This window comes from Chiloscyllium punctatum, chromosome 25, assembly GCF_047496795.1.
Source record: "Chiloscyllium punctatum isolate Juve2018m chromosome 25, sChiPun1.3, whole genome shotgun sequence".
In the NCBI taxonomy this organism is placed as follows: Eukaryota; Metazoa; Chordata; class Chondrichthyes; order Orectolobiformes; family Hemiscylliidae; genus Chiloscyllium; species Chiloscyllium punctatum.
In genome coordinates, this window is record NC_092763.1 from 64,964,315 (window position 1) to 64,990,482 (window position 26,168).

At 40.1% G+C, this 26,168-nt stretch overlaps 1 protein-coding gene across 2 annotated transcripts in view; it reads right to left on the minus strand.

The window, feature by feature from the left end:
• Window positions 1-9,521: 9,521 nt before the first annotated feature.
• Window positions 9,522-26,168, minus strand: part of LOC140496014 (sestrin-1-like) — a 56,246-nt gene continuing 39,599 nt past the window's right edge. For both annotated transcript variants that reach the window (XM_072595441.1, XM_072595442.1), the window contains 8 exons: window positions 24,861-25,061; window positions 21,338-21,520; window positions 20,317-20,550; window positions 18,284-18,428; window positions 16,513-16,631; window positions 14,511-14,701; window positions 12,947-13,091; window positions 9,522-11,322 (listed from right to left, as the gene is read on the minus strand). In XM_072595441.1, coding sequence (XP_072451542.1) covers window positions 11,233-11,322; window positions 12,947-13,091; window positions 14,511-14,701; window positions 16,513-16,631; window positions 18,284-18,428; window positions 20,317-20,550; window positions 21,338-21,520; window positions 24,861-25,061 — 1,308 coding nt within the window. In that variant the 3' untranslated portion in view covers window positions 9,522-11,232. The remainder of the gene's footprint in view (window positions 11,323-12,946; window positions 13,092-14,510; window positions 14,702-16,512; window positions 16,632-18,283; window positions 18,429-20,316; window positions 20,551-21,337; window positions 21,521-24,860; window positions 25,062-26,168) is intronic.

Consider the following 26,168-nt stretch of genomic DNA (forward strand, 5'->3'; position numbering starts at 1 on the left):
AAACAGGTTCAAACTAGGCCAATCAGTTTAAATTATGCCTCGAAAAATACTAAATTCCAATCAAGGTTGAATTTAGTATATTGGTAATCTCAAAAGCCAATTACATAATTTGATGCTTTGAGGGTATAAGTCTGGGGAAAGTTGAACAGTTGGGAGGAGAACTGCCACACCACCAGCATGTAGAGATTACCCACAAAATAGCTCCCTTAATGGTACCATTATTGATCAGTGTCCTGTGAAGCATAATCCCAAAGAAGAAAAGATGATGCACAGGAAGATTCGACAGCTGGTTTTGAAAACTTGAATTTTTGGTAAATCTTAATCGGGGGTTTTATCAAATTAATATTATAGAAGGGAAGATAAAAGATAGGAAACCATAACTGGACACAGTACTCCTGCTGCTAGTTCTTCAGTTTTGTGTGAAAGAAAACCTCACCAATCACTGGAGATAAATAAACAAAATTCAAGATGAATCATCTTTGTCTCCTGCACCAACCTCCCATGAACATTTTCTAATTCTGCAATCCATCTACACCTTGCTAATCCTAACCCTGATTATACAGGATTATCTCTTTATAGCGAATGGCTGAGTTAGTAGCCAGTTTAAATTCCTTCTATCATGATCAACACTAAATTGAACTACCTACTTTCAGTTTATGGCTGGATAACTGCCAGTACCAGGCAGCTCCCTGTTCAACAAGGCTATTTAACTCACTTGAAGATTGTTGTCACATGCTGAATTAGAACAAAACATGCTGGAGAAACTCAGCAAATCTGGCAACACCAGTGGGAATAAAAAGAGAGTTCTGATTCTCAATCTATGTTTAACTAGGAAAGTACTTGTCATAAGAATCAAATTCCAAATAGGGTCCATCTTGTTCCCCTTCCTGAGTAAGTTTCAAAAAGCCTTGGACTTGAAGATTTAGCTGTTGTCGTTCATGGTGCTTCTTTATTCCCTATTCCAACATTTAAAAGCTGACTCGTGTGTTCAGAAATGTGGAAGTTCAAAAGTTGATGTGATTTCCATTGTTGAGTCATTTTGCTTAACAAATTATCTGGCTCTCTGGTTAAAATCCATTGAACACTTGAAGAGTCAGGTCATAGTTGTTTATACCTTTGCCATCATAATGAGTTTGATATATCTCCTTTGTTATCAGTCCAGGTTTGGAGATAGATTATCTGATGCTCACTCTCTCTCTATCTCTGTGTTTCTAGTATCCATGTGGTTACCAGAAACGTCACTGGGATTAATCTGTTTAGCTTTGTTTCTAGAGTAGAAACTAATTTGTTAGGTATGTGATCTGCAACAACCACTTTAGTCCAGTGAGCTCATTTTAAAATTAAGCAAGAAAGTATAGATTTTTAAAAAACAATTTATGACCTACTTTACTCCTAATCAACATGACAGCTGGTAGATTGTGGAGATGAAGCTCAGTCTCCATACCAAATATTGTATGGTGCCATTTGTAGATGGAGAACTGACCAGGGATGTAATACAAACCTTTCGCCAGTGAAGGGTGCTGTTGCATTTTGTATGCATTGCCTTATGCCCCCTTCCATAAAGCAATTAATCAAGCGATGATCAATAATATTGAATAATACTGCTCAGTTTAAAAATAAAATTAGAAGACAACTGAAGAATTAAAGTTGTTGCTAATTTATAAGAGAGAACAAAACAATTATAAGTATTTCTTGATTATTTCTAGGTAAAACTACATTGCCAGTTTGAGTGTTCCCTATGTAGCACACACCACAAACTACATTTCTGTTGAGACAGATATCTTGAAGTTTATTAACTACATTAGCTATTTACACTGTTGTAAGATTGCAGGTTTACATATAGTCTGAGTGCTGTGCCTAATGGCTACATCGAATCAAGATGCAGTAACTGGAGCAGGTTGCGATATTACGACTTCTACAGCAACTGAACGAGAGGTGGTTACTGGAATATCACAGATTATTGAATATACAAACAAGGAACAGGGGTAAGTCACTTGGCCCTTACAGTCTACTCAACCATTCAACGATATCATAGCTGATTTGATTTTAACCTCAATTGTACAGTCCTGCATATCCCCAATCATCTTTCATCCCCTTGGTTATCAAGAATCTATCTACCCCTGCCTTAAAAATGTTTAAAAATTATGCATCCACTGCAGATTGAGAAAAGGGATTCCAAAGATACTCAACCTTCTGAGAGATAATATGATGCCTTATCTCTGTTTTAGATGCTGCCCCCTTATTTTTAAACTAAGAAGGCATCACAATGTTATATTTCAAATTGTCTTAAAGGTACAGTGCCTGTCTGGTTTGGGATCTATGCAATAATACAACATGGCAATTAAAATCTTCGTGAAAAAGAAACACACACCCCTGTGTGTATTTTGCAATGGTAATAAAAGTGGGAGTCAAGAGGACAAAGAAAGAAAGATTCAGTATGATTCATGCAAACAGTACTGCAACATCTTGTGTGGTATGGACTGGAGAACTCCATCAAAGACAAACCTATTGCACAGGTTTACCCAGTGAGTTCCCTGTTCAATGTGGAAGAGTCATATAGACAGTAAACATCAACAGTTATTGTGTCTGACCTGGTAGACCAGCAGACATGAACAGTTCCTTTTTGTTGCCAAGTTTACTCTATAATGCAAGCGAACAGACTCTGCACAATGTAATTTAACATGCAAAAGGACTATTATGGCCATATTTGTATTCCTATTGATCTCAATAAGAAATGATGCAATTAGACCCCATATGGCCAATTCACAGTACCCATGAGCAATGAAATAGGCTTTGAAAGGGCGTACAGTCAGTGTTAAGGAGACTTCATTTGAATGAAACCGTGACCGCGTGAGTACATTTGGGAACTTGGTTCATGGGGGAATTCAGGCAATGGGGAAAGCTGCTTTAAGAAAAATATACAAGAAGTAAAATGTGCTGAGTGGCGAGTTCAAGAAGGACAAAAAAAAGTGCTTTTTTTTTAGCTTCAAGCAATTGATTTTCAATGTTGCACAGCACTGAAGATAGTGAAATCAGTGACTTATTATTTGAAACTGTAGGAACAGTGATTAATTAATTAATTAATTAATATTAGACATGGCAGGGCAGGTAATGTAGATGATTGCAGAATGTGGGAACTTCTAGATACCAGTGTGATCTAGGGAAAACACTTCAGCAGTAATTAAAAACAAATTATCGTGCTTCTGCTCTTGCCCCTTCCCATTGCTCACAACAGTGTGATCGGGTTTCCGTGTCCTCACACTTCATCCCCACCGGCCTCTGCTTTCAAAGGATAATTTTCTACCATTTCAGACAACTCCAGCAGAATACCACCACTAGACACATTTCCCAACACCTCCGCCACCCCCCCCCCCCACCTTACTCCCCCGTCTGCTTGTCACAGGGATCGTTCCCTCCGGGACACCCTAGTCCATTCCACAACCACCAACACCACCCTCCCCTCTCCATGGCACCTTCCCATGTAATTACAGAAGGTGCAACACCTGTCCCTTCACCTCCCCCTGTTCACCATCCAAGGGCCGAAACACACTTTCCAGGTGTGTTTCCTCCAACCTTGTGTACTGTATTCGCTGCACCCAATGGGATCTACTCTACATTGGAGAAACCAAATGCAGATTGGATGACTGCTTTGCGGAACACCTCTGGTCTGCGTGCAAGCCCCTGACCTTCCTGTAACTGGTCGTTTTAGTACAGAGTACTGCTTGCATCCCCCCACATGTATTTCCTTGGCATGTTGCAGTGAAACACAGTGCAAACTGGAGAAACAATATCTTATCTTCAGACGAAGCACTTCACAGCCTTCTGGTCTTAATATTGAGTCTAACACCTTTAAATTGTGAACTATTTAGAGTCTTAGATTCATAGTGATGTACAGCGCAGAAACAGACCCTTCAGTCCAACTCATCCGTGCCGATCAGATTCCTTCCCTTTATTTTAACTTGTCACCGTGTCCTCCCCTCCCCACTTCCAGTTACTGTCCTTTCCAGTCTGGCAGTTTAGACACACCACTTTTCTGCCATTCTCACATTCCGATCACTTAATCTGAACTATCAACATCTTTTCTCCACCAGCACGCTATACCCAGTACCCCCCACACCCCATTCCCTCCCCATCCCCAAACTATAGCATCAATGCTATCTCCTCCACACTTCACTTCAGCTCTATTGAAGAGTCATCTAGACTTGAAATATTAGCTTGTTCTCTTTGCAGTAAGTGTTTGCAGCTGCAGAAACATTGGCTCAAAGTGATTAAGCTGGAGGTGCAAGCACTGTTGTACAATAGGGAAGTGGAATATTGTCTAAGGAGGCAGTCCCATCTCTTAGGGTAGAATCTTCTGATTTAGTTAGTGGTCAGGTGAGGGGACCCAGAGGGCAGGAGCCTTTGCAGTTGTCATAAAGGTTTGAGATTTTCACAGGTTGTTTGAATGGGATGAGAGTGAGGGCTGCAAGATGGTTGAGCAAAAAGACTATGGTACACAGAGCCATCTAAGAGGGGAGGAGTAAGATGGCGATGTGGTAGTAGGGGACTGTGCAGCAAAGAGGGTGCCTCCAGATAGCTATATGTCTGCCCTGTGCCAGGGCTTGGAACACCTGTTCAGGAGAAGGATGTAAGTCAGCATTAACAGTGTTAGGACTAGGAAAGAGGTTGTGTTGAAGAAGTATGACTCTTTTAGGTGCTAAATTAAAAATCAGAACCTCAAAGGTAATAACCTCTGGATTACTACCCATGCCATATGCAAATTGACATTGAATGAATAAGATTAGAGAGATGAATACATAGCTGAAAGCGTGGGTAAAGCAGTGTGTTCTTCATGGAGTACTGACACTAATACTAGTAAAAGAGGGATCTGTACTAATGGGATAGGTTAATTCCTGGACTATACTGCGACTAATATTCTCACGTGCTGCATACCTAAGGAAGTAAATATTGTGTTAAATGGGGTGGGGTGGGAGTTAAAGGTAATGAATCAAGGGATAGAATGGAGGCAGAAGAAGAAAATACTCACATGGAAAATAAAGGTCAGAGAAGAGAAACCTAAGAATGTACCAGCATTCAAGACTAGGTTTTACAAAGAAAACAAAAAAAAAGAAAATTAAGGTCCTCTGTACTTGATTGGAGGTAACATTCATAACAAAACAAACAAATCAATTGTCCACATGCAAGGCACGTGGCCAAAGATGACAAGCATTCAGTTCTGAATATTGAAGGACTAATGGTGTTCAGAAAGAATAGGAAACTTGGTAAAGGTGTACCACTGCACTCCTAATCAAAAGTTGTTAGAGGTGACCATAGTTCAGGAGATCTGGTTGTGGAATTGCTTTGGTTGGAGATCAGGAATAGTTGGCGAAGAAGTCACATATGCAATAATCAACAGGTTCTTGAACAATAACCATGGTGTAGGAATAAGTATAGCCAAAGAAATACTGTGTGCTTGTGATAAATGGGTGGCAATAATCATAGGTAATTTTATTCTACATGTAAAGTGGAAAAATCATAATCAGTACCTCAAAGAGTTTTCAAAGTAGTTTTTAGAGAGCTATTTTCTGGAATATTCCAGAGATATGTCATATTAGATATGTTATTGCATGATGTGGCAGGCTTAATAAATGACCTTGGAGTAAAGACACCTCTACGCAATAATAGCAGTAATACCTTTGAATTCTACATCACGTTTGAAAGGGAGAAGAGGTGGTCTAGGACTTGTATTTTGAATTTAAATCATGACAAGTATGTGGCCATGAAAGCTGAACTAGATGAAGTAGACTCGGAAATAGAGTGTAGAGATAGATATCTGCCACTGCCACTGATCGAACAGGATGTTTTAAAATACTCAGAATAAGTACATTTGTACTGTAAACAAAAATTCTAAAGGGAGGATCAATCATGCAAATTGGACTGAAGAGCTTAAAGGAACATCTACCATAGAGAAATCATAGAATTGTTCAAAAACAATTGGGAGGTCAGATGATTGGTCAGAATATAAAGAATAACAGAATGACTAAAAGGTCCATCAGGATAAATAAATTACTGTACGATAGCAGCCCAGCTAGAACTGTTAAAATCAGATAGCAAGAGTTTCTATAGGTATTTAAAAAGGAAAAGAGGTGAGGTGAATGTAGATTCTCTAGAGGGTGAGTAACTGGAGTTAATATTTGATAATAGAGAAATGGCAGATGCAATGAATAAATGCTAGAGGATACAAAACAAATCCCAGTATTAACAATAAATCAGGAGGTTGAAGGAAGAGAGAAATTCCATGAAATTGTAATCACTGGAAAAGCATTACTGAACAAACTGGTTGAGCCAAGTATTACTCAGTCTCTGGATCCTGATGAACTTCATCCAAGGGTTTTAAATGAGGTGGTTAATGAAGTAGAGGAAGTGAGAGAGTTTGGAATGTATGTTCACAGGTCCCTGAAGATGGCAAGGCAGTTGCTAAAATGGTGAAGAAGCCTATGGGATGCTTTCCTTCATTTGACTACAAAAGGAGGGTACAATACTGGAAATATGAAAGGTACCACTTAGGGCACAGTTGGAGCATTGCATACAGTTGGTTGCTACACTTACTGGAAGGATATAATTACTGTTAAGAAAGTACAGAGGAGACTTAAAACAATTTTGGTAGAATGTGAGAGTTGCAGTTATGAGGCAAGATTAGATAGCCAATGGAGGTTTTCTTTGGAAGGCAGAAGGGTAACTACATTGAGATGTACAAACTAATGAGGGGTTTGGATAGAGTAGCCCCCTCGTGGAAAGGTCAATTTCTGGGGGCACAGATTTACGATGATTGGTAGAAGGATTAGAGGGGACACAAGGAAAATGTTTTTGTTCCCAGTGTAATGCATGTCCAGAAGACACCTTGACTTTGTAGATGGAAACCCTCAATGCATTTAAATACTTCGGGATAGACAAGGTAGGTGCAGGTAAGTGATTTCTCCTGGCTGGGGATTGCAGAAACAAGAAACGTATTTCAAAATAACAGGAAGCCACTTAGAACTTTGATGAGGAGCAATTCTTTTACTTAAAGGATTGTGAATTTTTGGAATTTTCTATCCCATATAGTTATGGAAGGTCAGTCATTGAATATGGTTAGAGACACTACAAGATCTTGTAACACCAGTAACAAAAGGGAATGGGGTGAGTGAGGGAAAAGATACTTGAGAGAATGATCAGTGATGGTTGTATTGAATGACAGCAAAGTCAATGGGTTGAATGGCCTACAATCCTATCCCAGCATAGGTACAGGAGTTGGCTATTCAGTCCATTGTGCCTGCTCTACTATTCAATATGGATCATGGCTGACTGAACACTAATGCTTTTGACCCTTACCTCAATACCCTTTGTGCCATTGATAACCAAACATTTATCAACTTCTATTTGAAATGTACTCAAAGACTGAGCTTCTAGAATAGAAAATTCTAAGGCTCAACACCTGAGTAAAGATAACTCTCCTCACTTTGGTCCTAATTAGCATCATCCTTATTTTAAAATTGTGTCCCCGATTGTAGTCTCCTTAATGCATCTTATCTGCACTAACCCCGTCTATTCTTTTAAGGGTAGGTTTCAATGAGATCACCTCTCATTTTTCAAAACTCTAGACATGCCCAGTTTTACCCAATCTCTCTGCATAGGACAGTCTTGCCATCGGAGGAACTAGTCTGATGAACTTCTGATGCACTTCCTTGATGTCATTAATATCTTTCCTGAGATAGGGAAACCAAAACTGCCACAGTACTCCAGGAATAGTTTAAGCAAGCTCATATACAATGGAAGCAATGTTTCACTACTCCTGAACTTAAATCCTCTTGCATGGAACGCTAACGTTCTATAACCTTCCTAATAGCTTGCTTCACCTTGTGTTAGCCTTCAGTGACTTATTGACAAGGACAACTAAGACTCTTTTGTACATCTACAATTTCCAACTACACTTTTCTGAAATACTCTGAAAATCTGTTCTTCTTACCAGATGGATAACATCGCAATTTTCTATATTATATTCCATCTACCATATTTTGCTCAATTCCTACATTTGTCCAAATCCTCCTGAAAATGCTTTATTTTCCCCATACCACCTTTCTGCTGAACTTTTGTGTTACTGCAAATTTGGAAATTTTACATTTGGAGCTCATATCCAAATCATTGATATATATTGTGAACAGTTGAGGCTCAATTTTTAATCCTAGTGGTAACCCACTAGCTACATGTTTTAATTTTACTGATTCTTGTGGGAGACCCTATGAAAACCCTGCCAAGAATCAGAATATACCGTATCCATCAAATTTCTCTATCGATTTTGCTAGTAATCTCAAGTTTGTCAAAGATGATTTTCCCTTCACAAAACCACGCTGATTCTACCCAGTCAGAATATTTTTTTTAAAAATCCAACTGTTGATTTCTCCCATCCTTGATAAATTCCAGCATTTTTCCCCACTACTGATATTAAGCTGACAGGTCTGTTTTCTCTTTTGCTCCTTCCTTAAATAGTGGGGTGGCATTTGTAAGTTTCCAAAATGCAGGAATCATTCCAGGATCAATGGTATTTTGGAATATGATTATCATTGCATCCATTATCTCTGTATTCACCTCCTTTAACACTGTGGGATGTAGATGATTAAATTCTGGGAACTTATCAACTTTCAGCCCCAATAATTTCTCCAGGATAACCTGTTTACATATACAGTACTAATTTCCTTCAAGTCCTCATTCTTCCTAGTCACTTGGATCTGTAAATCTAGATTTCTTGCACGTTCCTCAATGAAAGCAGACACATTTAGCATCGCTCCTATTCCTCTATTCCCCATGACTAGTTTTAATGGATCCACATTCATTTTGGTTGAATGTTTCTATTGGAAACTTCCTATGCCTGTAGGAACTCATACAGTCCATATATGCTAGATTGCATTAAAGTTCAATTTTTCCTTTCCTGCGCTGTATTATATAAACTTCCCACTTTTTTTTTAACTATTTTTGACCATTTTCTAAACTTTTGCTTTTAATCCTATTCAATCACCTTCATCAATTTCAGTTGACTGACTTTGGAAAAAAAATGTTTATACCTTGAAGAAATATATAGATATTGCAAGTGCTGTGGTAGGTCTTTAAAGCTGTCCCTTTCCGACGTACACTCACTGTATTTTCCCAAACCCAATTCAGCCAACTTGTGCCTCATGCTTTCATAATTGATCATCTTCAAATGTAACACGCTACACCAGATTGAACCACCTCACTTTAAAACAGAAGTGTAAAATTCTGAGATCTCTGAAAGCATCTTTCACTTAGGGTAGAATATCTGTGTTCAGAGGTTGTTGCTGGAGGGTGTGTAGGAGTCAGAAAATTAACGTATGAACTCAGAAATCTGAAAAGCTCGAGAGAATTGCATAACTGACAGCCCTTCTCCTCACAGCTTAAAAAAGTTTCTTTTTATTTTGGTGCAAATAAAATGCTACTGCAGAGCTTTGAAACTCTCAGGTTACATCAAAGACAATGACAGCAGCGACAGATATGTTGCAATTGCTCAGAGCTTTTCTTTATTCTTGGATTCCTAAGTAAATCCTTTAAAAAGAACAGAAAAGCACATGAGGCTTGTGAGATTGATGACTGGATGCCACTCCATTTTGGAACGAGAGTCAATCGCTAAACCATAGTTCCCACGTAAACATATTGCACAATTAGAACACACCATGTAAAAGAATTCTAATCACGATGAAGGTGACGATCTAGATCGTGATTATAACAGGACTGTCTTGTTCCATACATCATCCGCCACAGGACCATTTGTTCCAAAATGGTGTCCATTTACAATATATTCCTCTTTTTTTTTAAACACAGTCACATTTATACTGCTAAAAAGGAAGAAAGAAAGTGTTATTTTAGTATTTTTAAACTGGTTATACCTAATGATAGACCAGCATCAACAATTTTTTTTTCTTTTTTTTTTAAATTGGGGAGGGGTGTGTTTGGTTGCATGATAACAAGCAGAGAAACCAGATTTCATCTGGAGCCTAACATCAAATTGTAGTTTGACACAGCGACTACTCCCACAAGATGCTGGCATATCCCATGTTTCTCCATCTGACAGTAAATGGAAAATAATGGTTTTCCTGCTGTCGCTTGTAGTGGCAAGGACCACATTACATGCAGAGTGAGCACCAGCTACAGTTGGAATTGTACAAGCCAATTACAAATGATATACTTTGTTTTCTCATTTTGTTCTCCTTCCTGCAAATGTAACACTGTTACTGGATAACATGTTAAAAATAATTAAATAAAGTACAGTTCAACAGTGATCCAACTCCAGTTAAGTTAGGGTGACCAATCCAACAGCTTCCATGCTTGCCAAGTTTGAGACCTGTCTGAGACCCATGAGAGGTGCATTTTTGTCCCCAACCATTGACCAACATATTTAGGATCCTGTCACTGAATGTTCAGTAGGACTAGGTAAGTCAACCATGCTTAGTTGGCACACTGCATTACTACAGTGTATCCTTCTGTAACCACTCACTAGGATAGGGAAGAAAATTCACATGATTCATTTGTGCCTTTTTTGGGCAAGTTCAAGAAATGTTGAGTCTTTTTGGCTCACTGTCCTTCCTCTCCTCGCCTATTTAGTCACCCAAGACTTACGAAATTCACAGCTCATTGGCACAGTTAATCTCCCCCCCCCCTCCCCACCCACACACACACACGCACACAAGGCTTTGGATAAGTCATAAAACCAAAAGTAATATGGCAAGGATTTGGAAACGCCATTCCAATATGAAACAGACTCAACACGTGTCAAACATAGTATCTGTTATTACTATTCATAGCAAAAATAAGTCTTTCTTTTCCAAAAAAAAGGGGGCTCATCTGTCCCAACATCAAGGCTTGAAAATATTCTGTACGTTGATGGTAGTTACGCAAACCACTGATGTGATAGCCTTTTGACTTCTGAAAACTTGTCGAGAGGTTGAAAATCCTCAAGTGAATACTTGGTGTTGAGGCATGAAACACTTTTGTGAAATTACATCATTCTCTGTACACACAGTCACAATGCTCGATTGTGTCACTGTCAATAATTGCACATTAACTGCCGCAGACACTACGGCATGGTACCAGCTGCCCTACGATGCCTCCATCCAAGAAGACGTTCAAGTCTTTAAGCTTATGTTCAGTCTTTACTTTTAAAAAAAAAGTCCTCTGCAGGTGAGGAGATCCTTCTTTATGATCTTCTTAAGAGATCATATAGTGGGTTATTGCATGCAGTGCATAAAGAAGCTCTGCCTGCATCCGAGCTTCCAGGATCAACAGATTCACACGAACCTAGAAAGAGAAAGAGAGAGAGAGACACAAACAAGTCTAAGTAGCAATGTAATAGCTTCTCACTTGAGGCAAAGAGAGTCTCAAGTCAAAAACAGTTGGTCACTGAATTGAAAAGTACAACCACACTTGGATTTTACTTTCAATTTGCAGCATACAAGATGTTGGAAAAGCACAGCAGGGTAGTCAGCAGCTAAAAAAAAACTACAAAAAGTATAAACTGCTCAGTAGAACTGATGGGGTTCTGTTGACTTTCTCCCAATCTCAACTCAAACCATAAACCTTCCTTCCCTTCCTGGTGTTGAGTATGGTTTGCTGTTGTAACTATTGTATAGTTATTGGACTAGAAAACATTGATAAAATGATATCGTAAAAACACCCTCTGCAATCAGCCAGCAGACTCAGTGGATTAAGAGCTATGCTATGACTTGTGAATCTCTAGAACTTGATTTACCCGAACAACATCTCACCCTTAGCTATCCCATCATCTTTCAGAACTTGCTGGATTTGTACATTAGTAAAATCACTGCATGTTGTGTCCAACAATTAATGAGTAATGCTTGTCCAAGACTATAAAAAGCAGGCAGTAGTCTTCCAGAGGGATTGGTACTGGGATCAATGTGATTCATAACTTGCATTCAATTTACTATTACAAATTTCTGATAAAAACATCAATATAAAAAGACTGATCAGGTTGCAGCTCTTCGGCCTAGCAAAGAGAAAGCTAAGGTGAAATTTGATAGAGGTTTTTTTTATTATGAAAGGGTTTGATAGGGTAGACATTGAGAAAATATTTCAACTTGTGGGTGAAATCAAAACTCAAGTTCGAAAGCATAAGACGCAAGGAATTCATTTGAAACTTTATTCCCCAAACAGCTTGCTATTACAACGGGTAGATGTTGCAGATAGAGTAGATGCATTTTAGGGGAGAATATGGATAAGTACATAGGAATAAGATATGCTGAGATAAAAAGAAGTTAAAGGAATCTCATTTTGAAGCATAAATGTTGGCAGAAACCAGCTGAGCCTAATGGCCTGTATCCTAACTATAAATTTGATGTGACGTAAATCTTTCTATGTTACACAGGCACATATGTGAATAGAAATGGTTATAGTTGAATAGTGGGCGTGATTTTAACTCCCAGCACAGTTTTCTGAAAACTTGAATTAAAGGGAAAATCTGGAAATAGAAGGCTAGCATCCATAAAAACCAAAATCGTCAAGCAAGCCTTGCAGTTATATAAACTCCATAACCAAGGTTCAAAAAAAAAGGTCCAGCACCACCTTCTGAGGGCAACCATGAATGGGTATTAAAAGTGACTTTATCAGCAAAACTCATATCCTGAGAATGAATTGGAAAATATATACATCTCCCCACACCAGCAGAATAGTGTCCAATCATAGTCCATGTGAGTACATATATTACATCTTCTGTTACATATAAAGAGCGTAATGATCTGAAGCTGAAACGTGCTGCACTAATATTGAAATCTGAATGAATGCAGTGATATGTGTAGCTATGGGATTTAACAATTAATTACTAAATTACTAATTAATTAGAGGTTCCATTCTCTTTGTTATCCTGTTGAGTATTTGTTACACACTGCTTTTCTGCATTCATACTTACCTTTTCTGAATATTTAAACTGCCTCCAGTATCTCTCAAACATCTGAGGCTTTGTTTTTTCTGGGTAGCAAGTCACAGTCTTTAAGTAAACCTTCAGGTTCCTCTCCAAGAAAAGATTCACCTCACCGTAATCATAATCATCGTACCTAGTAGTTGGAAGAGAAAACCTTTTCACTGATTACAGTCAATAATCTCCAATGCATCTGTATTTCTGGATTTATACTGACTCACAGTTGTTTTTCTCCTGCACTATAATGTTTTATTAGTTTTGTTAGATTTGATGGAAATATTTAAATTCATATGGGGCCTGGGTAGAGCAGGTAAGGAAGAACTGCGCTCCTATTCAAGAAAGAAAAAGATGGTACAGATTTATGGTAATTGGCAAAAGAAGGAATGGCAGACAAGGAAAAAGGTTTTCATGTAATGAACAGTTAGAATCTGAAGTGTTCTGCCTGGAAATGTGTAATGGGTACAGGTTTAATCAAGGCGCTCTAAGGAATTTGATTATTCTGTGAGGGGAAAAATATGCAGGATACTGGGGAGAAGGCAAGACAATGAGAATGCCAGTACAAATACAGAAGGCCAAATGGCCTCCTTCTGTGCTGTAACCATTATAGTGCTCTCAACTCCTTTGCAAGAGTTTATGAATGGAGTTTAAACAGTGACAGCATAGACAAGGTCCATAGTGGACTAGGGATAAATTCCCACCCTGGGTGTGGTACTAACCCTAGGCATGAAGGTTTTGAGTTTGGTCCTTTCTCTATTTTGAAGGGTGGTCTCAAATCCTGTAGAACTATGATACACAGATGGCAAAGTGGGTAATCAAACATGATTCTTGACTCTGCTAAGAATTGAGTGACTATCACTATGCAACTGTAATAATCATGTGGATGCTGAAAATTACTTGCAAAGAATGGCTGGTGGGAAAGGGGCTAACACTTGTGAAATGTATTCCACTGTAGATCAGTATTTTGAAAAGAGAAAATATTTCAGCTAATTACACTGTTTTATGAATTATGATCACAGAAAGAGAATGAATCATAGAATTCCTACAGTGTAAAAAAAGACCATTCAGCATTCAAGTCTGCACAAAATCTCCAAGGAGCAAAACTACCTAGATCCAACCACTACACTAACCCTGCATTTAGCATGGCTAATCTATTTTAATCTGAACATCCCTGGACAGTACAGGGTAATTATAGCACGGTCAATGCACTAAACCACTAAACATCTTTGGACTATGGGAGGAAACCCATACAGACACAGGGTAAACTCCACACAGACAATCACCCAAGGCTGGAAGCTAACCTGGGTCCCTGGCGCTGCGAGGCAGTAGTGCTAAGCACTGAGCCACCACGCCGCCCCCTAACTACTAGGTCATTGTGCCACCCTGTGATCAAAGAAATCTACTGTGATTTTAAAATCAACACTAAGAAAATGTTCTGGCTTATTTTTCAAATGCACTAAAAGGAATTCATTCTTTAGTTTCACTGAGAGTTTTTAAACTTTCCTGATAAACGTACACCTTTTTATTGAAAAGTGTTGTACAAATGAGTCAGAGTTACCTAATACCAAACATGCAATGGATGTAGTTCCAAATGCCCCTTTTGAGTGCTGAGAAGTCGCAGCCCCGCTGTTTGGCCATGTTGCCGTTCTTCAGGCTGTACACAGTGCGGAACTTTTCGTCCAGAAGGTGGCCAATGTCTGAATACAGCCGGTTCACGAGCGAGAAGCCATGGTCTTCCCAGGAATAGTCCTATAGAGGGAACAGGAAATGAAGCCAGTCTTTTTAACAGTTCATTGAGCCTAGCTGACAAAAAGGGAGGTTAAGGAGAGGGACAAAGGGAGTGAGATTGGTTAGTTTTCATCACCAAGCTTTTAAACAGGCTTTCTCATTGCGTGAAATGCCCTCGAGTTTATCATGGAGATGTTATACTAAGTCATGAGCATTCATTGCTACACCGTGGCTGTTATGCGTTATGAGTCTTATTTTGAGATATTCTTCCCTCATTGTCAATGTCAGCTCTACACCTCGTCGGAATTTGTTTTCTTTTGTAAGCAACTAAGAGTCATAGCTAGAACACGGGTTCCTTCTTTAATTATGCAACACATTATCATCAAACCAGGTCATTGACATTGACAATTTTAGCAAATCTGAATCCTATGCTTGATGGCTTTAGTTAAAGTTAGTCACATAAAAGTTCACTACACAAGAGGTCAGGGTGTTAGGTGAGATATACTGGGGTGGATCAAGGATTGGCTCTCAAGCAGGAAACAGAGGATCAAGATAAATGGATCTCCCTCATGCTGAAAAAAATCTAACACATGGACTGATGGAAGGATCAGTGCTGAGACTTTAATTACTTTAACTAGGATTGGCCAACTAAGTAGATAATGCCATTGAAATAAAGATGGGAAAGTGAACAAGATGCAAAGCCTGAGTTTCTGAATTTCTACAGTGCATCTTGTAGATAGTATACACAGCTACTATTAAGCATCCATGGTGGAGGGAATGGATGCCTGTGGATGTGGTGCCAATCAAGCAGACTGCTTTGTCCTGTTTGGTGTTAAACTTCTTGAGAGTTATTGGAGTTGCACACATCCAGGCAAGTGGACAGTCTTCCATCACACTCGTGACTTGTGCTTTTTTCCTATGGACATTTTGGGGATTCACAGTATTCCTAACCTCTGAACTGCTCTTGTTGCCACTGTGTTTATGTGGCGAGGCCAGTTTAGATTCTGGCCAATGGTAAGCCAGAGGATGTTGATAGTGGGGGATTCAGTGATGCTAAAACCACAATTTCACAGTGAGGTGGTTAGATTTTCTCTTATTGGAGATGGTCATCGCTTGGCATTTGTGCACACACATGTTACTTGCCACCTGCAAGCCCAAGCCTGGGTATTGTCCAGCTCCCGCTGCACTCAATATCTGAGGAGTCGCAAATGGTGCTGAACGTTGTGCAATCATATGGAGGGAAGGTTGTTGGTGAAGCAGCTGAAGATGATTGGGCCTAGGACATGACCCTGAGGAATTCCTGCAGAGATATCCTGGAGCTAAGATGATTGACCTCCAACAACCATCTTCCTAAATACCAGGTATGACTCCAACCGGTGACAAGGTCAGGGTTAAGGTTGCCTCCTCCTGCTGCCATGGTCTTAGTTTTAGTTTTGACCCTCAGATCCAGTAACCAATCTATTGTGTTAATCAGTCCCTGAGACTATCCCATTCTACCAGCTCATGTTGATCATTGGGGAAGTATAACAAGTGAAGAACAAAATATAAGCAAGCACAGAAATGAACTGAGCTAACTTCAGTGTCAGATCTCTCTGACCTCTCTCCCTCTCAATTTTGTAATTCAGACATAATTGCAATTCTGCAGCAGAGGTTGACTAAGGCAGCCTCAATGTTAAGGCTGGACAGGGGAATTTCTCCTCCTACCACCTTAATTTTAAGAATGCCTCTATCTCCCCACGGTGCAGGCTGCTTTAATTTCAGGTTTCCCACATGGGTACCCACATCCGAACATACACACATCCTTTTGCCACATTCTACTGAAGAGATTGTACCTGAGCCCGGAAAACGGGTAGCTGCTCTCCACTTCTTCTGGCGAACTCAGGGTAACCAAACTCAGGGTCTTCTACATAACAGGACAAGTCAGGCATTGTGACAGGTTTATCCTCCAGAGCTGTGTAATCAAAGGTTAAAATGTCAGAGAGAGGAGATTAAAACTCATCATAAAAAGGAACAACTTGCTCCCTTTCATTACATTTTGGTTTTCCACTAATTCTGGAAATGAGTAACAGTGTCACTTGTCCCAAGGCTTTTGCCATCCCTGCTCTTCTATTGAATGCTTATGCGACATTGCTGGGCTGCTCCATCACATTTCGCCCATGGATTCCCCCTTCTGTTATGATTTAGAGATGCCAGTATTGGACTGGGGTGTACAAAAGTTAAAAATCACACAACACTAGGTTATAGTCCAACAGGTTTAATTGGAAGCACACTAGCTTTTAGAGCGCTGCTCCTTCATCAGGTGGTTGTGGAGGACAAAATTGTAAGGCACAGAATTTATAGCAAAGGTTTACAGTCTGATGTAACTGAAATTATACATTGAAAAATACCTTGATTGTCTGTTGAGTCTTTCATCTGTTCGAATACCATGATAGTTTCACTTCTTTCATGTGTAAATCACAAAACCTTTTTTCAAAAGTTGCATTCTCAGGTTAACTGTAACAATTGGTGTTAGCTAGACAATATGTTGAAGGTGTTAGCCCCCTGTGTTCTCTGTCTCTGCCATGATGTTTAGATTGATTCTAATCTAAAAAGTAAAATTATGGAGTTTTATATGAACTCATGCAGTTTTTGAGCAAAGTACAATGTAACTCTGCAAGTACAAATTCGCCCCACAAACATATATGTATGTGTGTGCATGTGGGTCTGTGTGTGTGTCTGTCTGTGTTGGGGAGTTGTGTGTGTGTGTGTGTGTGTGCGCGCGCACAATGGTGGTCACCTGTAGTGTGCCATGAACCCAAGGTCCTACACATACATGCAGGCACTCCTGGACACACACATAAACACGGACACACATATACACAGACACTCACACACACTTACAGGCTCACACATGCATCCTCTCAGAGACTTAGACCACTCTACACTCACGCACACACATATACACTCCTCTCACAGACACACACAACCCCCCCCCACCCCAGACACATGCACCCCCTCATAGATTTAAGACACACTACACTCATGTACACACACGTATACAAGGACCCGCATGGACACATATACATATACGTTTGTGGGGTGAATTTGTACTTGCCGAGTTACATTGTACATTACAGCGCTCCGAAGCTAGTGTGTTTCCAACCTGGTGTTGTGTGATTTTTAACCCTTCTGTTATAACAGCTTCAGAGGGGTTGAAGTATGAAGCCCATTCAGAGAGTGCTTGGAGATACCACCATTTTGTGATCCTGTACTCTGGCTTTTCAAGTCATTTTTGCATTCCACACCAATTATTCCACATCATGTAAGGAATGCACATCCTTATGGAGACAACTTTTGGCAGATACACATACTTTGAGGTAGGAAACTATTGTCTGAATGAAATATAAACCAGAGTGAATTAAATAAATTAATTTGAAATTTTGTATACACACACACACACACAAGTTGAGGAGGAGAATCTTTCATGGTCATCTCAGCCGGTGATGGGAAATGAACCCACTTATCGGTATCACGCTGCTTTGCAAACCAACCAACCAACCAACTGAGCTAAACCGATCCTTTAATTATACAACTAAAAAGCCAGTTGAAGGAAATTCTGCTTACCTCTGGTTGGTGGACTTGTGTCTTTTTCTGTCTCTAGTCCCATCCATATTTCATCCCGCAGCATCTCTTCTTCATTCTCTTTCTCAGCTTGAAATTTCTGAATCCTGTCTGCCAAATATTCGGAATCACTGGAATAATCCACTGACTGAAGAAATTTAAAAAAAAGTGGCTTAGCACTGGATAGAAGGTAATTGCTCTGAAATGTTAATTCCGTTTAGTTCTCCACAGATGCTACCAGATCGGCTGATATCTTGGGTTTTTATTAGTCTTGGTCTTTCATTGGCCCTCCCCCAAGAACATCCCACTTGATTCACACCTATTTGAATTGAAGTCCTCCTTATGCAGTGAGATTAAGACACTCAGAATCCAACTCTCCCCTAACAACTTGACAAAAGAGAAACCAAAATTTTCAAATCCCTCTCAACTCCGATATGGTACTGAGCTACAAAGCCCCACTAGACATGCAGCAAGTCCAGCTACCAAAGCCAGAAAACAAAATCTTTTATTTTCCTACTTCCCAATTCCCACAAACTAACCAATATTTACATTTCTCCCTTGAACTGAATCATTCATTTATGTAGATTCAATCCAAAGCACTAATCTGGGTTTAATCTTCCAAGTGTTGAGAATAAATGAGTTTATATACATAATGAATGGGGCAGGATGCTTGCGGCACCATCATAGTGTCTCTATCTTTGAACCAGGAGATTTCAGCAATTTTCCAATCCTTCGGGACTTCTCCAGAATCTAAGGATTCTTGCAAGATTATTACCAGTCTGTTGCATCTCATCAGGTCCAGGGGACTTCCTGAACTCCACTGCCATTTCCAGATTCCCCATTATGATTTCCCTACCCTTGTTCTCCAAGGGACCTATTTCACTTTGGCTTTTCTCTTCCTTTTTAGATATTTAAAGAAGCTCTTACTGACTGTCTTGGTATTACTTACAAGTTTATCCTCAGAATTTATTTACTCTCTCTGTATTAGTTCTTTTTCGTCATCTGTTGTTGGTTTTAAAACTTGCCCAGTCATCTGGCTTGCCACCAATCTTTGTTGCATTGTATGTTTTTCTTTCAGCAGGACACTAGTTTTAACTTCCTGGCTGGTTTATCCCCTTCTTTCTTTCTCTGTGGAAAATATCTATTCTGAGCTGTGAACTATTTACTTAATCAACTGTAGTTGCTCCTCAACTGTCTTCACTGCTAACCCCTTTCTTGATCCACTCTAATTAGCTCCGCTATCATTCTATTGTAACTACCCTAATTTAAGTTTCTCAGTTGTCTTTGACCCAAGTTTGTCTCTGTAACAAAGTAGAATTTAACATTCAATTTGAAAATCACCATTTTCTCTTTTACTCTGAGATAATTTATTAAACCTGCCTCTAAACATTGCCAAATCCAAAAGATTTGATCCCTGGTTGGCCTAGGAAACTACCTTGAATACATTATGAATTCTTTCTCATGGCTTCCTCTGCCAATTTGACTTTCCCACTCCACATGAAGATTAAAGTCACTCAACATTAATGTACCGCCCTTTTTACATGCACTGTTGATCATTTGGATGTGATACCATTAGAAATTTACTCCAGCAAAAGTCAGTATCCAGAGAACAACAACATAATTGTTCTGTTTAGGATTATTGCTGCTTTCCATCCAGATATGCATACACCAATGAATGTAACTCAATTTTTCAAAATGGTTCGAGCATGCACTGACAATTAGCTACTGCACTAGCAGTGAAAGAAGGTAGCTCCATCCACTTAAGCCAGTAGGAGCTCAATGGCTTTGTAAAATATTATGCATACAACCACTCCCTGCACAAAGCTCATGGTTTAATCAGAGTCCACTTTTTAAAAAAAAGTGCTTCTGAAATGGTCCTCTACTATAAAGGGATATAACTGCAATTCACTATTGTCTCAGAGTATCTTCTTGTATGAAGTTAAACAGGGCTCTCTGTAACAGTATGGTAGCTTACTATGCAACCTAACACTACCATTCCACCGACCCGCCAAACACACCAACGAGACATTGCTTACCCTTCGCCTGCGATGCGCCAGTGATGGGTCTGGGATGTTACCATTTCCATTCGTTGTGTCTCCTTGGTTGTTAATTGATGATGGCCTTAAGACATGGCCACCCTCATGTCCTCCCTCAGCACTTATTCCACAGCCAAATACAAAACTCGCCAGCGAGTGGTAATGAGCCAGCAGCACAACGCCATGCACCAGCTCTGCCAGTGACCAGCAATGCTCTCCAGTTTTCAGCAAATTCTAGGTGGATAGAAAATGTAAAGTTTTAAAAAGAAGTTGGTGAATAATATTATTTTGATTTGATTGCTTCCCTTACTTTATGTATTTCATTGCATACCTGTTCTGTTTCTTTGTGCCTTTGGAGGGATCAACTCCCAGCCCTATGCTAACATTATTCTGAACCGACCCAAAAAGGCTGGGTAAGAGACATTTCGGCATAGATTTTTGATCAGATCTGCTTTGGACCGAAACGTTTGGTTGGTCCTCCCTACATGAGGGGGGTTTTGACAGAGTGAGAAAGAAGAAAAAGTTTTCTCGAGTATGAGATTCAGCAACCAGAGGACACAATCTCAAATAATAACTGGGAAAAACAAAAATCAGGGAAATGAGGTGTTTTGTTTCTTATAGAGTTGTATGTTTGGTATTGAATGCACTGCTTGAAAGCAGGGCAGATGCAGATTCAATCATAACTTTTAAAAGGAAACTAAACTTGAAAATAACAACAAACGAGCAAGGTTTCGGAAAAGAGCGGTGTTGTGGGTCTGATTGGACAGCTCTTTCAAAGAGCTAGCACAGACTCATGGGCTGAACAGTCTCTTTTCTGCATTGAATGACTCAGTTAAAACAAAACACAACTGAACTGAAATAATCAAAGTAAAAACCGATCAAAATGTCTTTGCTGTTTTAAGTTTACCACTTTATTCGTGTCAAAATTAGCAGGTCACTGGGGAAATCCAAACATTTAGGATGTGGTTGAACGGTAATTCAGCCAGATGGTATGTAGGGTTCATAGAAGGATGTACCTCACCTCAATGTGTTGCTTGGTGATGAGCCAGGGCCTGTGTGCCAGGATCTTGTTGATCTCATTGAGGTTCCTCAGTCTCTGAGGGATACAGTCAAGCCCCTGTAACCACTGTGGGTCACCACCCACCTGCAAAAACTGATTAATGTGAACTTCCACCAAGTAAGAGGACTGGTGTCGAGCTGCCGCCTAGAATGGTGTGCGTGTGAGAGAGAGAGAGAGAGAAAGGTTTAACAAAAAAAAATTCAAAATTAGACTCTGAAGTCAAACTGAACAACAATCCTCTTTTGGGTTATTGCACTACATTAGGCGCTACTAAGGCAAAAGAAGGGCAATGAATAGGAGCAGGAATAGGCCATTTAGCCCCTCTAGTCTGCTTGATTGTTCAATGGCATTGTAGTTGACCTTTTGATCAAAAGATATTTGAACTTCATGTGGGTCCCCAACCACTTGTGTGAACTATCTGAAGGTTGCTGGCATCACCAAATGGAACTCCAGCAAGAGTAACTGAACTCAGGATAGGAGGAGATTAAATCTTGAGGAAATCCAATTCTCAAACTGACCATGTCACAGAAGAATGAAAGAACAGGTTGTAACAGATACTATACTCAACGACTTCTTTACACGGCATGGACGTGTTGGACCGAAGGGTCTGTTTCCATGCTGTACATCTCTATGACTCTACGCAATGGAACAGACAGCATTTAGTTTGAGATAATGTAACTCCTGGAATTTAGTCAAGTTTTCTGTCTTTAAAGCAAAGACAAAATTAATTGAAAAATGAATAATGAGAGGCATTCACACCAAGCCTTTTAAACAATTAGTAATTTTTTTTTGTATTCAATCTATGAGCATTTTGTAAAAATGGAGAATGCAGGAGCTGGATTAATATCCATGAAGATTTTTGTTGAGGCCGACTGAAGTGAGGCTAACTTCACAAAGGAGTCGATGGTGGTGTAGGTGTAGTCATCAGCAGAGATTACTTGTCATTTCAGTTATCAACACAAAGCTGGCTGGGTTAAGCTACTGAAGTGAACATAAAGAGGGAGCTGGCACAAAAAAATGGGGGAAGACATCCCCCATGGAGATGGTTGTAATGTCTCTCATTCATTTAGCTCCGGCAAACTGTTACTTTGATCCGCTGCAGTCCATAAGCAGACTTTAATGAAAATAATCAAAATATTAATTAGAAGTGACAAAGATTTCCCAAATGAAGAAAAAAGCCCCTCTTAGCCTGGAAGTTGCATGAATGCGATGTGCAGGATAGAAGGAAATAGCACAGACAAAAATTCCCTTAAACCCCTTAAGGCAGAAATAAAGGCTACAGGAAGATATTGTCACTTTCGTGTGATGTTCAGTCTGCAATGAGTAGTGCAGCTAACATCTAGCAGTTCCACTTTTCAGGGAGTTCAGACAGAGAGACATGGACACAAGAGTTCAATGAAAGGTCTGTGACAAAGATAGTGAATGGTGGTCTTGATTTGATTAAGCAAGTGTATGTGCACCTTGCTGCACTGGATTATTGTTCTACTCCAGCTCAGACAGTAGCTGATGCATGTCATGACTAGATAATCACAAGGGCTCGTTGCTGCTTCAGTGAGCATTCTGTTTTGAAATGTCCATTTTTGTCCTGGAGATGATTGAGAGAATTGTCTGCTATAGCACAACAAACACCTGCTGTAGAGGATGCCTAAACCTCAAAATTCTCATTTTTGTGTTCAGATACTTCCTTTGGGGGCAGCATGGTGGCACAGTGGTTAGCACTGCTGCTTCACAGCACCAGGGTCCCAGGTTCAATTCCAGCCTTGGGTTACTATCTGTGTGGAGTTTGCACATTCTCCCCGTGTATGCGTGGGTTTCCTCCGGGTGCTCCGGTTTCCTCCCACAGTCCAAAGATGTGCAGGTCAGGTGAACTGGCCATGTTAAATTGCCCACAGTGTTAGGTGCATTAGTCAGAGGGAAATGGGTCTGGGCGGGTTACTCTTCAGAGGGTTGGTGTGGACAGTTGGGCCGAAGGGCTTGTTTCCACACTGTAGGGAATCTAATCTAATCTAATCTTGTCCTTGCCCCTTCCCAATTTCCATATCTCTTCCAATCCTATTACCCTCTTAGAAATTGGTGTTCCTCCAAAACTAGTCTCTTGCTTATCCTCAGTTTTAATTACGCCATCACTGACAAATGTCAGCTGTCACAGGCTTTTGAAGCACATCACTAAGCCTCCCCCTCTCTCCCGTCTGGAAATGCAGGAACAACAACACCTGACCAAAGATCTTAGAGTGAAACTATGTTTGGAAATAATTCTGTGAAATGCCCAGAGATGTTTAACTATATTAGGGATAGTTGTATAAATGCATGAGCTGTTCCTGCTGAGTATTAAAGGTTGAATATGTGCAGATATAATGTAGCGAAATGTCAAAAAAGGTGAAAGCAAATCATAAACCATCAGTCTTATCCTCCTTAAGATAGGTTCGCTTCCAACAAAGGCGGGTATACTGCCTTTTCAAGTGTCCATATGAGTCAGTGACAGTCAAGCTGAACAGGCAATTTGCTCCAACAGTAGCTATAGGGTCAAATTCATACAGTATGCAAATAGACCCTTCCGTTCAACTAGTCCACACGGACCTGACCATATTCCCAAACTAAACTATCTCATCCACCTGCCTGCGTTTGGCTCATATCCATCCAAATCATTCCTATTCATGTACTTATCCAAATACCTTTTAAATGGTCTAACTTTACCTGTATCCACCACTTCCTCTGGCAGTTCACTCTAACCACTGTTTAAAAAAAAGTTACCCCTCATGTCCTTTTCAAATCTTTCTCCTCTCAACTTAAAAACATGCCCCTAGTTTTGAACTCCCCCACCCCAAAGAAAAGACCTTTGCTAGTCACCTTATCTATGCCACTCATGATTTTATAAACCTCCACAAAGTCACCCTTCAACCTCATACACTCCAGTGCAAAAAGCCCCAGCCTATCCAGTCTCTCCTTATAGCTCAAACTCTCCATCCTGGTAAATATTTTCTGAACCCTCTCCAGTTTAATAATATCCTTTCTATAACAGAACTCTATTCAGACTCTTGCACAGGCCTCACCAACATCCTGTACACCTCAACATCACATTTCAACTATTTTACTCAAAAGGTCTGAGCAACGAAGGCAAGCTAACTGCCTTCTTAACCATCCTCGGATGCTGCCTGACCTGCTGTGCTTTTCCAGCGCCACTCTAATCTAAACACTTCTTAACTATCCTGTCTACCTGTACGCAAATTTCAAAGAATTATGTATCTGAACCCTTAAGTCTCTGTTTTACAATACCAGCCAGGGCCCTACCATTAAATGTACAAGTCCTGTCCTTGTTTGTTTTACCAAAAAAGTTATGGTGGGGAGACATGCCTCACTAGTGGCAGCTTTCCTGAATACCCTTCTCTCCTGCGTGGCAAGGTCAAAATCTGAAACTTGTTGTGCTGCACCCCTTGCATTAAAGCCACATTTCTAAAGGCTGGCAGAAAAGGCACAGTGACATTACCATAATGGCGATGTAGTGTCTGTAGTGGAAGGGAAGAGGTCCGTCCATATGCAGCAGGTAGTGTTGGGTTTTCAGGAATGACTCCAAGTACTGAGGGTGGCATCCCATGAGTTGCACGACTCCGTCCAGACAGCTCCTACTGCCCAGCGCTTTCACAAACAGCAGGTGAGTCCGCTCATTGTCTGCACCCATCTTGTTGATCTGATATTAAAAGCAACACAAAACAGAAAAGTCAGTCAAATTCCTTAAAATCCATTTACCTCAAAAAAGGTTGGCTAGCTATTAAGTTTATTAAACTAAAAGGTTCCTTCTGTAGCTCCATGTACACCATCCTGCTCTCATGTGAATTCAGCTTTTTAAGTACCCCACCCCCACTCTGCCATCATCCCCATGTCACAGATGACTGGTTAGTTTTGCCTGCTGAGCGAGAATAGGTACCAACATTGGTGGAAAGCACCAAGTGGAGAAACAGTTACTTCCCCAGGGCTGGGAGGAGTTGGAAAGAACAGTCACTTATTTTGCTGTCACTATCCTGACAACTAGTTGTAAAGTAGCACAGGCAAAATTATCTAAGAGGAAGACCATGCATTTACTCTTGGTTAATGTCCATGTCCGGTCCCGCTGAAAAATAAATTAAAAACGCCTACAATCAAAGAAGCGCTCTGAGAAGAAACTTAAAATCTTGCAAATAACTGACTGCTCTAGAAACCTCTTTTCAAAACTTCTCAAGAGTAAACTGAGCTAAGCAAACTATAAAAGCCCCAGGTTGTTTCTAGGCTGGGATAGCAATATGGGTCATTGTATTTGCAATTGATCTTGGGAGTTGGAAAATTAATCAGGCAGGAGTCCTATTGCTGATTTTTAACTGGTGACCTACTGGACCTCAGGATGATAGAACTGGGTTGACAGGGGTTGCCACCGTGTCCCTCTGTTTGAGCACACAGTGCAGTTCATCTCAATTCACATGTGCAATATGACAGTGGTCAAGATTTCGGAGGGGCAGATGTCCTCTGTGGAACTGTCCTTCCGTATTAAGCTGCCCTTGCGGAAGGGAATCAGAGGTAACTGGAAGGAATGAAACAGGTAAATTGTTATGGACTCAATGTTATAATCACAGTCTAATCAGTGGATATGTGACAGTGTAAGAGTAAAGGAACATTACAGGCCCACAAGGTTTCCCCATTGTACACTCTAGTCACTGAGGTACAGCGTGCATCCTTAAATATACACTTAATGGTAAGGTCCTAGGGAGTGTTGCTGAACAAAGAGACCTTGGAGTGCAGGTTCGTAGCTCCTTGGAAGTGGAGT